Below are 12,923 nucleotides of genomic sequence, written 5' to 3' on the forward strand. Positions count from 1 at the left end.
CTTATAATGAGGACTTACGAAGCCCACGTGCACTGGTCTCCGTCTGTTTGGGATCTTTGCTAGCGGCATTCTGGAGGAGACAGTGTTCGCTTGGGAATGTCTCCCTTATGAATTAAGGAATGCCGAATAGATTCACACATTAAACATTCCGGTGTGTGTTGTGTGTGTGTGTGTGTGTGTGTGTGTGTGGTGGTTGTGTGTTGCGTGTGTGGAACGAAAGTAGGAGGTAGGGGTGCGGCAGCCGCTCCTCTAACTACAGCGATGTATATTCTACCCCCACATGAACAAATACCATAGTATACTATTGAATAAATACTTGAATGCATACTATGGGAATAAATACTATAGAATTCACAGTAGTGTGTTTTGGCAGACTTCACTGTAACGTTGTTTTCAGGAATATTTGGTGAAGTTTCAAATTCAGTTTTCGGTAGGAGAGATCTTAAACCTCAGATGACACGTCAATCCACAGCAGGAACGTCCATATATGGGCATTGTCTCCGTATTGGAATGTGTCCTTAGCAAGAAACTCCATATAATGGAGAGAGAGAAGAGAGAGAGAGAGAGAGAGAGAGAGAGAGTAGAGAGAGAGAGAGGAAAGGAGAGAGAGAGAGAGAACGCAGAGAGAGAGAGAGGAGAGATGAGAGAGAGAGGAGACGAGAGAGAGGAGAGGAGGAGGAGAAGGGAGAGAGAGAGAAGAGAGAGGAAAGACCACCTCACTCACCTGAATCCCCTTGTTTAATCAGCCTCCCCAACCACCATCCAGACCAAAACGTCTCAACTCTACCATCTACTATCCCTTCCGATATGTTCGTCAGATGTCGAATAAGCCGAACTCGAGAACTGTAGTACCCCAAAGAATGTAAGAGGGTTCTGCACCACCTTGGTGGTCTGGCTGTGCTGCTATGACGAAAAAAAAACAACGTTTAAGTTTTTAAGGACTAGGAAATGAAAATGCGGTTAGATGTTTAAACGCTAAACTCTTGAGCCCAATTTGCTGTTTTTTGTCGCACTTCCTTCCAACGTGTCCTGCGTTTCCTGTTAGCACCATAGAGGGAACAGAATGCATGACCATGCTCCAGAGATGTGAGCGTTCAGGATGGGTCTTATATCACAAACACTAGAGACACATTCAGAGGAAACAAAATCAATTCAACATGGCACGTTGGCTTTATAAAACGCCAGAAAACGTGTTTAATATGTTGACCGCAGAAACATCTGTTCTCTTCCACCATTCCTTGCTGGCAAAAGTACCAGGATGTGCAAGTAGTACCAGGATGTGGCAAAGTACCAGGAATGTGTGTAAAGTAACCCAGGATGTGGTAAAAGTACCAGGATGTGGGCAAAGTACAAGGATGTGTTAAGAGTACCAGGATGTGGTAAAAAGTACCAGGAGTGTGAAAGTACCAGGATGTGGTTAAAGTACCAGGAAGTGGCCAAAAAGCACAGGATGTGAAGTAAGTTACCAGGATGTTTTATTTATTTTATTTTTTTGATTCACAACCTTTATTTAACCAGGTAGGCTAGTAGAACAATTCTCATTTGCAACTGCGACACTGGCCAAGATAAAGCCATAGCAGTTGAACAGACAACACAGATTACACCATGGAGTAAACAAATAAACTAAGTCAATAACATGAGAAAAAAAGAGAATCTATATACAATGTGTGCAAAAAGCATGGGAGGTAGGCAATACATGCGAATAATTACAATTTAGCAATTAAACAACTGACTGATAATCATCAGATGCATCATGTGCAAGAACGAGGTATACTGGTGTGCCAAAAGAGCAGAAAAGAAATAAATAAAAGCAGTATGGGGGTGAGTAGTAAATTGGATGTGTATTTACAGAGGGACTATGTACAGCTGCCAGCATCGGTTAGCTGCTTCGATAGCAAGATTTTTAAAGTTTGAGGGAATAAATCTCCAACTTCAGAGATTTGTGCAAATTCTTTCCAGTCCACAGCAGAAGAAACTGAAGGAAAGGCGTCCAAATGAGGTTTTAGCTTTTAGGCATGATCAGTGAGATACACCTCTGGAGCGCGGTGCTCGGAATTGTTGTAATGTAGCCATCGTGACCAGTGAACTGAATAAGCTGGCACTGTTAACCGAGCATAGCCTTGTAATACCTGGAAGCAGTGGTTCTGAACGACGGAACATGTAGCGAGGGCCAGCCGACTAGCATACAGGTCGCAGTTGTTGGTCGTAATAAGGTGCTTTATAACAAAACGATGCACTGTATAAACTGGCATCCAATTTTGCAAAGTTACCAGGATTGCAAGATACCAGGATGTGTAAATACCAAGGATTGGTAAAGTACCAGCGATGTGGTAATATACCAGATGTGCCAAAGTACCAGGATGTGGCCAAGTAACCAGGATGTGTTAAATACCAGGAGTGCAAAGTACCAGATGTGCGCAAAGTACCAGGATGTGGCAAATACCAGAGTGCAAAGTTCCGATATGTGTAAAGAAAGTACCAGGATGTGGTAAAGTACCAGGATGTGGTAAAGTACCAGGATGTGGCAAAGTACCAGGATGTTGTCTCTGGTTTCGAATCTGAATTTAGAGTAATGAATTTGGAGACTGAATCTGAATGCATCTGAGAAGTTAAATATATGAAACTTTGAACATTTCGAAATGCTGGTTTGTAAACTTGATACACAGAAAATGAATGCAATATCTACCATCTCTCTATCTCTCTCTTTCTGTCCCTCTCTTTTTCTCTCCTTCTTTCCATCATTGAAAGGTATTATTGGTTAAAGCAAAGCAACCTGGCATCCAGGTTTACATGGCTGCTCCAATACACTTTCACCATTGTGTGTGTTTGTATTCCTAACGGGACTCTTCTCTCCCCGTCTTACAGAGATCGAGGCCAAGGAGGCTTGTGATTGGCTGAGGGCTGCAGGGTTCCCACAGTATGCCCAGCTCTACGAAGGTATACACACACTGCGTTTTCACACTGCTTTTCCACACTGTGTTTCCACACTGCATTTCCACACTGCATTTTCACACTGCATTTTCACACTGCTTTTCCACACTGCATTTCCACACTGCATTTCAACACTGCATTTCCACACTGCATTTCCACACTGCATTTTCGCACTGCGTTTCAACACTGCATTTTCACACTGCATTTTCAACAGCTGTTGTGTCTCATATTGAGAGCTCAGTCATTTCTTCTCCTCTCTCCCTTCCCCCTCTACCTCTCTTCTTCCTTCACCATCATCTCCTCTTTTCCCTAAATTCCTCTCCCTCCCTCAATCCCTCCTCTCCTCGTTTCTTCTCATCTCTCATCTCTTCTACCCTCCTCTCCTCCCTCCATCCCAGGGTCTATTTCTAATCTGTAATTTAGAGGGAGGGGTCATGGGAATGGCCTCTGCTATCTCTGTCTCCTGGAACACCCTCCCTCGCCTCTCCCCACACCTCCTCTCTCCCTCCCTCCCCTCCCTCCCTCCCTCATCCCCCTCTCTTCTCTCTCTCCTCTACCCATCTCTATGCACTCTGCTCCACTATCCCCCTCTGCTTTCTCCTCCTCTACCGCATCCCTAATAGTCACTCTCCGCTCCCTCTAATCCCCCTCTCTTCCTCATCCTCCTCTTCCTCCTCCCTCTCCTCCTCCTCCTCCTCTGATTATTGTACTATAAGAATAGTCTTAATATACAGGTTAGGACCAGCATTGTGTTCTGTGGCTTACTGTAGATTCACCCTCTCTCTCCACCACACACACAAACAGAAAAGCATGTACGTATTTTAACCACTGTGTGTGTGTGTGAGTGTGTGTGTGTGTGGTGTGTGTGTGTGTTGTGTGTGTGTGTGTGTATTTTTCCAAAGACACTCTGTCATTCCCCCCAGATGAAACTTATTTTCAGTGTCTGGCCTGTAGCCTGTTAGCTGTAAGCCTGAGCTGTGTCCAAATGAATGGGACACAGCCATAGTCTGTGAAAACATAGCAAGTCAGTGACTCACTGACCTCTAACTATAGTACTGCTTGCCGTTTGCTGGGAATCCATCTCTCTCTCTCTCTCTCTCTCTCTCTCTCTCTCTCTCTCTCTCTCTCTCTCTCTCTCTCTCTCTCTCTCTCTCTCTCTCTCTCTCTCGTCTCTCTCTATCTCTCTCTTTCTCTCTATCTCTCTCTCTCTCTATCTCTCTCTTTCTCTCTCATGCTCTCTCTCTCTCTCTCTCTTCTCTCTCTCTCTCTCTCTCCTCTCTCTCTCTCTTCTCTCTCTCTCTCTCTCTCTCTCTCTCTCTCTCAGACTCCAGTTTCCTATCGATATCTTGTCAGTGAAAGAGGACCATGACTTCTTGACAGGGACCTGTGTGAACCGCTGTGGTAAAGAAACACACAAACACAACATTTTCTGAGACTACATTACTTAGAACTAACACCATTCTGTAGACTACATTACTTAGAACTAACACCATTCTGTAGACTACATTACTTAGAACTAAGACCATCCTGTAGACTACATTACTTAGAACTAACAACATTCTGTAGACTACATTAATTAGAACTAACACCATCCTGTAGACTACATTACTTAGAACTAACAACATTCTGTAGACTACATTACTTAGAACTAACACCATCCTGTAGACTACATTAATTAGAACTAACAACATTCTGTAGACTACATTGTTCTGACTCTAGTTGGGTTGGTGAAAGATAACATACACTGTGTTATAATGCGTATTGTGGAGTAGTCACGTAGCGTTAGCATACTGTTAGCTCCATAGCTAAGCATGCTAGAGAGTATGTCCGAGTACCATTTAGTTCAGCAGCAAGTGAAACACTAGCCTCTATTCAGGCTAACGCTATTCATGGCATGCTAACTGGCTAGCTAATTGGCTGTTTGTGCTTATGGGCACTGGTCAAKTGTAGTGAACTATAAATCARGTAGGGTTTCAATTATGGTGCAAATTAGGGTACCAATTAGGGTGCCATTTAAGACACAGCGTCAGAGTTCCCATCGGACAGTAGAGGTGATGGTATCAGCAGAACTGTATCTCTCTGTGACCTAACTGTATCTCTCTGTGACCTAACTGTATCTCTCTGTGACCTAACTGTATCTCTCTGTGACATTAGAACTGTATCTCTCTGTGACCTAACTGTATCTCTCTGTGACATTCATTCGGTTGGAAAAAGAGGATAAAAAATAAAGACGGGAGAAAGATGGTCAGAGATAGACTTACTTTCTTCTGGGTGCTGGCTGACGTCTATTTCATGGAGAAGACACTATGTTCAGAGGATGATTGAGACGTCATGAAAAACCGAGAAGAAAAGTTAGCAGCATAGAGAATAACAGTTAGGTCACGAGAACAAAGACAGATACATAGGTACAACAAAGAGAGACTAAAACAGTTTAGAAGCTCACAGACGTAATACAGTTAGAGTCGACACAGAGAGATACAGTAGGTCACAGAGAGATTACAAGAAAATTAGCCAGTAGAATAAGATTACGTTCAAAGAGTACCAGTTAGGTCACAGAGAAGAAATTAGGTCACAGGAGTCACGTTACGTTTTCACAGAAAGAACAGTTAGCACAAGAAAACTAATGATTCACCACGAGTACGAAGCAGTTTATTGCTGTTCACAGAAAGAGATACCAAGTAGGTACAACAGAAAAGAAGAGAGAAGAAATACAAAGTAACGTTAGGTCAACCTCAGAGAAGATCACAAAAAGCTTTACAACATAGAGATAAAATTAATCACTAACCTTTATGATCTTCAATCAGATGGGTACCTCAGTAGGACTTCATGGTACTACCAAATACAGGTATTAATGATTTCGAGTTTGATAAGTTCAGGTATGTCACAGGGATATTATCAAAAAAAATCGGAGTTTAGGATACTACAGATTGGCGCGTTAGCGATTCACGTTAGTTCTAAAGAACATCCATGGGTCGAGCATTGTAAGAGACCAGCCATAAGCACGGGATCAATTTTACAGTACAATACCTCATCATAAATGAGATGATTATGAAAACTCTCCAAGTTGTTATTTACAATGGAATGTATTAAAGATATACCTTTAATGCAATAGCCGCCAACAGATGGATGTCAGATTTCAAAAAACTGTTACGGAAGAAAGACAAACCATGTTTGCAAGTATATACTTGAAGCGGCGCCCACCTCAGGGAAAGAAAAAAGATATATTATCGGCCTGAGTTGGATGATATCAACGATATCAGAAATAACATTATAAATATTCCCTTACCTTTGATTGATCTTTCATCAGAATGCACTCCCAGGATCCTGTTCCAAATTAAATGCTTTGCAGTGTCGCCTAATGTCCACCAATTATTTATGTCCAGAATAGAGCTACTCCTCCTCCTCTAAGGGCGGTTTAGTACACAAATCAAACGCTCGTGCAGTCCAGCCGAACGAGTCGGACGAAAAAAGCGTTACAAAAAAGTTATATGGGTAGAGGACGTAGAAAACATTTCAAACTAGAGATATTAGAATCAATCTTTAGGATGTTTTTATCATAAATTCTTCCATAACGTTCCAACCGGAGAATTCCATTTGTCTTGGTAATTAGAAAAAGCCACTGGACGCAGGCGCTATCATGTGAAACGCACGTGACCCAGGACCTGAGCTCTCTGCCATTGAACGCCTCTGACATCGGAGGAAGAGACTCTCATCGCGGGCCCCACATCACGAGCACAGAGAGAGTACGCTGCCCTCCCTTCAAGTTTCGAAAGACGGTTGAATCTAGAGTAGGGTGAGCAACAGGAGCATTAGGAAGCGGCCAACAATAAGACAAACCTATTCGCGCTACTGTGTATGTACAAATAGGGTGCACTAGGTATGAGCCAGAGTGTGACCAATGACCCATCAACAAGAGATATTCCCACTTCCTGTTTGACATTTACTTCTCTAGAGCGTTTTTGCCAGTGCCTATGATGTGATTAGTTGTCTCACTCCAGTAGATTATACTCACCAGTGACATCATTTCCAAGACGTGCAGTTATTCTCTCAAAAACTTGACGGTGATTTTCTATCCGGAAAATAACCTAAAGTAATAATATGACGATATTATTAATACAACATGGGACGTGGGAGTAGCAGGCGCACCTATGAGACCTACTGGAGTGCACACCTAGAGGGTCACAGAGCACGGATGACAGGGTGCAGCTGGGCAACCTTTTCATCCAAGCTACTCAATACTTGCCCCTGCCAGCCATAAAGAAGGTGCCTAAACACAGGAGATTCCATGAAAACAACACATTATCAAATTGTGTATAGAGATATGTTTCCAGTATAGACGCCATTTGTTTTAATAAATGCTGCACTCTGTAAACTCATTATATGAACTACATGGATTTTACAGTAGGCTTACAAGTATAGTGCAACACTCCTCATCTGAAGCAGAGACCCATCATATAGTAATAGCTGCTGTCTCACTATACTGACTGAAAGATGTGTGATGTGTGTGCTATGCTTGCGAGAGTCTCGTCTAGCTCTGTTGTGTCATGCGAGTGGAAGGGATGTTATGAAAGTGGTGTATTACAGGGTTATTGCCGTACTCCTGGTCCAGTACAGGGAGACAGTTACCAGGGCCTGTTCGTTTACAAACCCTTCTGCCCAGCAGAGAGGTACAACAGAGGAAAGGACAGAGTTTGTGGTCTTACCATCCGATCACGAGAGTCTAATCCATTGCGTGACAGGCTGAGAGCATGAGGGGGTAATAAGCAATTACGTTAGCGTCTGCGTGATGATAAGCTGCTGAACTAATCATGCTGATGGGATGCGATTTCTAACAGCTTATGCAATGAATATCAATGGAGGGGATGTGTTCTTTTTTAGATTTGGAATGGTCTTAACCTTCAGACAGAAGAAGCCCTGTCACTCGCGATAAGAGGTGTATATCCTCTCTCCTACAAATAGACAATGAAGTGATAAATGATAGTGTGGAGACACGATGTGTTTGTAAGTGGAGTAATAGTACCTATCTCTCCTTTGCTACAATTTATTAAACTGACATTCAACTTGTCATGGAATTAAACTGTGCGAGCCTTTACTGCTCCAAGAGTGAGTAGTGAACAGATGGAAATGGATACGTCATGAATGTCACATCAAAAGAACCCTCTACACATCATGTGAGAGTTGGATTCAACTACCGGTCTGAGTGCATCTCAATGTAAAGATGTGATGTTAATGTCAGAATTTACTCCTCAGGATTGACTGTGACAGCAGAAGAGAGATGCCACTCATGGCAGAGAGTGGGAATAATTGCTGGTTCCCTGACTCTGGGTCAAGAGTTAATATTGACGAATCACGGTAACATACACTCACCACAGTAGATCATGGACTGATATAACACTGGATGTTAAGATTTGTGAGACTCAATACTAGACCATTATCTAAATAGAGGAGTAGCTTCTACAATTGCAGGAGCACAAGAGGGTGAAAGGCATGGCAATACCAGCAATTCCACCTCCATTTACAGCTGATGATGAGGGATGAGTGTCGCCCAAAGCGATCAGTAAACCAGAAGACGTGTTTCTAGAGAGGTTTTAGAATTGTTACCAAGAGCTATAAGCGACTTTTTACAATTCATATGGCAGCCAGACAAGGTAAACACTGTGTGAGCTCATTACATGGATACTACAGGTGCATCAATGGAGATCCCACAACCCGTTTTAAAGTGTTATGAAGTGGTCTAATTTATCCACGCAGGTGCTCTGACCACACCAATCTATCCGGGTGATGGCTGACGCGAAACACAAGCTATGCGACTACGGTGATTCGTTGTGCGATGACGGACGTCGTACACTATTGCATGTAGGAACATGTCTGTATTTCCTGCTTAGCCCACCAGCCGACCACAGCCTCATCCACACTGTAGGTTCATGATGTTATCCTTACCTTTGCGTAGAGGCACAGAGGGTGATTAGGTAGCACAAGGGTCACAGTAAAGCACACCGTTGCATCTCTGGCGACCCAGATAATATTAGTCTTGAAATATTATGCTATGGCTCTAGCAGTGGATTCACCAGGGCTACACCCGAAAGGAGCAGAGGAACAGCCTGTAGACGCCCGTGGCGTTTAGACTAACGTAGTGTAAATCATAGGTGGAGATAATAAACTCTCTCACCATCACCAGATAACACGTCGTGGTTCTCATGCTCTGAAGGACGCGTATAGTTCCAGTGGTGGTATATAAAAATACCATCAGGTAATCACGCCCTTCCGGAACAGAACCAGTGTGGCAGTTGTGGGGTCCATTTAGCTTACACTGATACAGGAGTACGCTTCCCGAAAAGATATCGCGCGACCTAAGGACGCCATGACATGAGGAAACATTACAAGCAGATGAAGCCGGGCCGGGCTTGATTTTATGAAGAGGAGTGAGTATAACATAGCGAGATAAGGGAGAGAAAATGTGCTTACCTTCACACAATATCACCTCGAACACACTCACCACCTCAGCCCACCGTTGGGCAAGCGAAGGTGTCCCTGAGATACTCATCTCTAAAATCATACACATACGCGAGTGATTACTCTATAAGTCGAATATACACTATTCTCTATTTTTTATCCCCCTCTGTTATAATGCTTCGATTCTCCTGGTCCTGTCCCGTCTCTCTCTCCTCCGGCGATGTAGTGACACTTGCTGTTTTTCATACTGCAATGCTGTAATTTGACCTGATCTTCTCTGTAGTATTTTATCTACGTATTTACTGAATGACTTTTTCACAATAGACTCTCCCCTGAGTCTGACTTGGTATTCTGTTTCAGTCTATTAGACAACCCTCTTCTCCATGCCATGGTCTCTCCTGTGTTCCTGCCTCCAGCTGAGATGGAGTACAGCCAATCTTGAAATGTACTCGTGTCACACACGAGTTTCAAAGGCCGATGTTTTGCTTGAGAGTGCATGTAGCGATCCTCAGCCACCCACTGAGCAGAGATGAGTTCCAGAAGTCAGCTGGCTATCAAGAACACACCAAACTCCCCAACGTCGTTAAGGTTAAATACATGTTAATTATACTGTGGTAAATCGTTTGAGTGAATACGTATAATAACCAGTGATCACCATTCCCCTGCCCTGTGGGCAGGCTTATTAAGTTACGCGCAGTCCAGCAGTCATCAGAGGTACAAACTGATAATCAGGCACGTTCCGTGATTAAGTGCTGGGCGTTAAACGAGGAAAGGCTGTCTCACCCGTCTTTAGCTGCCCGTCCAGGAGCGGGGGTTTGGTGAGCCACCCTCGCAGCTTGTGGTCCACTGTTTCGATTTACCCTACTAGATGGAGACAAGTGTATCGAGCCAGGCAGTGCACCTCTTGTTCCCTGGTACCAACCTCTGCCACATCCTGTGTCTCCCATCAGGGCACAGGGGCGACGAGGGAGCCTAATACCATTACAGTATGGCCATTGCTAAAATGACATTTGGCATTTTGTTGCTGTAATAGTGCATGTTCCGCCCATCCTGATTCTAAGAGGATGGCCAACTAACAACCCAAGCAACAATAGCAATCTCCTTGTTGGCCCTGGTCTGATGACCTCAGCATGAGTAGGATAAGTCATTCTCCGTCTCACATGGCTCTATCTTACTTGAACACCAGTGAGACACAGTGGGTGAGGAGTCCCGGTCCCAACCAAACCCACCTTAAGGATAAGTCAGATTCAGTCGGAAAGTCATAGCGTTTCTGAATTCTGGTAGACGGAGAGGAAAGGCACAGACCGTAATATAATTATTATCTGAACGGCCCTTTATTGCCCCCCTGTTAGAACGCTGGTGACCCAGCTTTGTCATCGACGCTAGCACGTCATGGACTCAATTGACGAGGAACAACCACGGTAAGAGCGTCACCGCACTTCCTCAGAATGTTCTGGCAGGTGGGAGGCAAGGTAAACTGGATTGGGAGCTACAGGAGAGCGGACTGGTACATGCAGCAAAAGATGCAGAACGCGGGGCTGCTTTATCAATAGGATGTCTCCATGTCTTGTTCTTGTACTTACATATAATGACAATGATAAACTTATTCTACATCGGACCCTATGGTTATCCCCATCGTTTGTTATATGCATAAATTGTCAAGTGTTATGCTAATGCTAATGGAGGATATTTGTCCAGCAAAAATAAAAACATGGATGAATCATACAACTATTGTATCTATGCCCTACCTGACTATTACTCACTCTCTCCCTTTCTTTCCTCTCTCCTACGGTCTCTCGCGCCGTAATATCTGTCGCAGCCAGAATTCCCTCCTTGTTTTGAGAGTATAATTATTGTCTCGCCAAGGACTAAAAACTAAATACTGTCATACACACGAGAGCAGTATGGCCATCAGGACGGATCGGTTGCATGTTCTGTGTTTAAATTGGAATCTTTTGGAGTGTGTAAGCAGAATTCATATGGTCTGCGCCCTGTTGTGAATGAGGACTGGCTAGTTTTTCCAGGAGGTACTGGTACCTCTTGCCCCAAAGAACAGGAGGCTGGGTAGGACGGAAAGAGAAAAACACCACTTAGCTTAAGTGTATAGGCTGTACTAGCAAGAGTAAAGAATTGTGGACATAGCCTGGATGTCAGTCTTACTCCTTCAGCCAATGATGATTGCTATGACAAAACATGTTTGGTCATGACAGCAGGAAAGGGTTGGCTAAAGCAGCAGAGATATCTTGGCTCCCAAACTATGAGAATCAAGTAGCAGTGGAGTGGGTCAAATCAATGGGGAAAGCCAAGACAGAAAAATTTAAAAAGCCATATTACAACCTACAGTGGGCAAAAAAGTATTTAGTCAGCCACGCAAGTTGTGCAAGTTCTCCACTTTAAAAAGATGAGAGTAGTTCCTGTAATTTTCATCATTAGGTACACTTCAACGGTATTGACAGAGGCAAAAGTGAGAAGAAAAAATCCTGAAAAGTCACATTGTAGGATTTTAATGAAATTTATTTGCAAATTATGGTGGAAAATAAGTATGTTGGTCTGAATAACGAAAGTTTAATCTTCATACTTTGTTATATATCCCTCTTGTTGGCAATGACAGAGTCAAACATTTTCTGTAAGTCTTCACAGGTTTTCACACCACTGTTGCTGGTATTTTGGCCCATTCCTCCATGCAGATCTCCTCTATGAGCAGTGATGTTGTGGGCTGTTGCTGGGCAACACGGACTTTCAACTCCCTCCAAAGATTTTCGATGGGTTTGAGATCTGTGAATGCGTGCTAAGGCCACTCCAGGAACCTTGAAATGCTTCTTACGAAGCCACTGCCCTTCGTGCCAGGCAGTGTGTTGGGATCATTGTCATGACTGAAAGAACCCAGCCAACGTTTTCATCTTCAATGCCCTGTATGCCTGTGATAGAAAAGATGTAGTGTTTCACTCAAAATCTGCACGTGAGATACATTTGGCCACCCAGTCATTTCTTTCCTGTTACAGGAGCGGCATCAGTCGTACGCTTAAGGTCCTGCTTTGCAGAAAAAAACAGGCCCCAAAAAGCATGATGTGTCCACCCCGCGAGGTGCTTCACAGAGCTTATGGTGTTCGTTTTGAGATAGCAACTCAGCATTCCTTGTCCTACCGAACACAGACGAAGTTGAGTCTTTACCAAAAAGTAGTAGTTAGTTGTTGGTGTTTATACGGTGACCATATTGACATCATACATACCAAATCTATCTTCTGGGGAATGCAGTCAAAAAATGCCTCTAGCAAACTTCAGTGAGACGGGGCCTGAGACATGGTACGCCCTAAGCAGACGGGACACGCTCTAGGGTTCTGCACTGCAGGATTGAGTCCCTAAGGCGTGCTGAGTGTGTTACTTGATGGTAGGCTTTGTTACGTGGTCCCAGCTCTCTGCAGGTGCATCTACTAGGTCCTCCCCGAGTGTGGTGTGGGTTCTATGGGATTTTTTACTCACCATTTACTCATGTGATCATTTGAACCCGCACCGTGGTGACCAGAAGGGGGTGAGATCTT

At 43.8% G+C, this 12,923-nt stretch overlaps 1 protein-coding gene across 1 annotated transcript in view; it reads left to right on the top strand.

The window, feature by feature from the left end:
• The window catches only part of LOC112076002 (stAR-related lipid transfer protein 13-like), a gene marked incomplete at its 3' end in the record, with an annotated part of 64,905 nt that overhangs the window by 44,069 nt on the left and 7,913 nt on the right, over positions 1-12,923 (top strand). The window contains exons 2-3 of the mRNA XM_070441141.1: positions 2,866-2,937; positions 10,135-10,202. Of these exons, the coding sequence (XP_070297242.1) occupies positions 2,866-2,937; positions 10,135-10,202 (140 nt within the window). The remainder of the gene's footprint in view (positions 1-2,865; positions 2,938-10,134; positions 10,203-12,923) is intronic.

The sequence above is a fragment of the Salvelinus sp. IW2-2015 genome, unplaced genomic scaffold, assembly GCF_002910315.2.
Source record: "Salvelinus sp. IW2-2015 unplaced genomic scaffold, ASM291031v2 Un_scaffold3508, whole genome shotgun sequence".
Lineage (NCBI taxonomy): Eukaryota > Metazoa > Chordata > Actinopteri > Salmoniformes > Salmonidae > Salvelinus > Salvelinus sp. IW2-2015.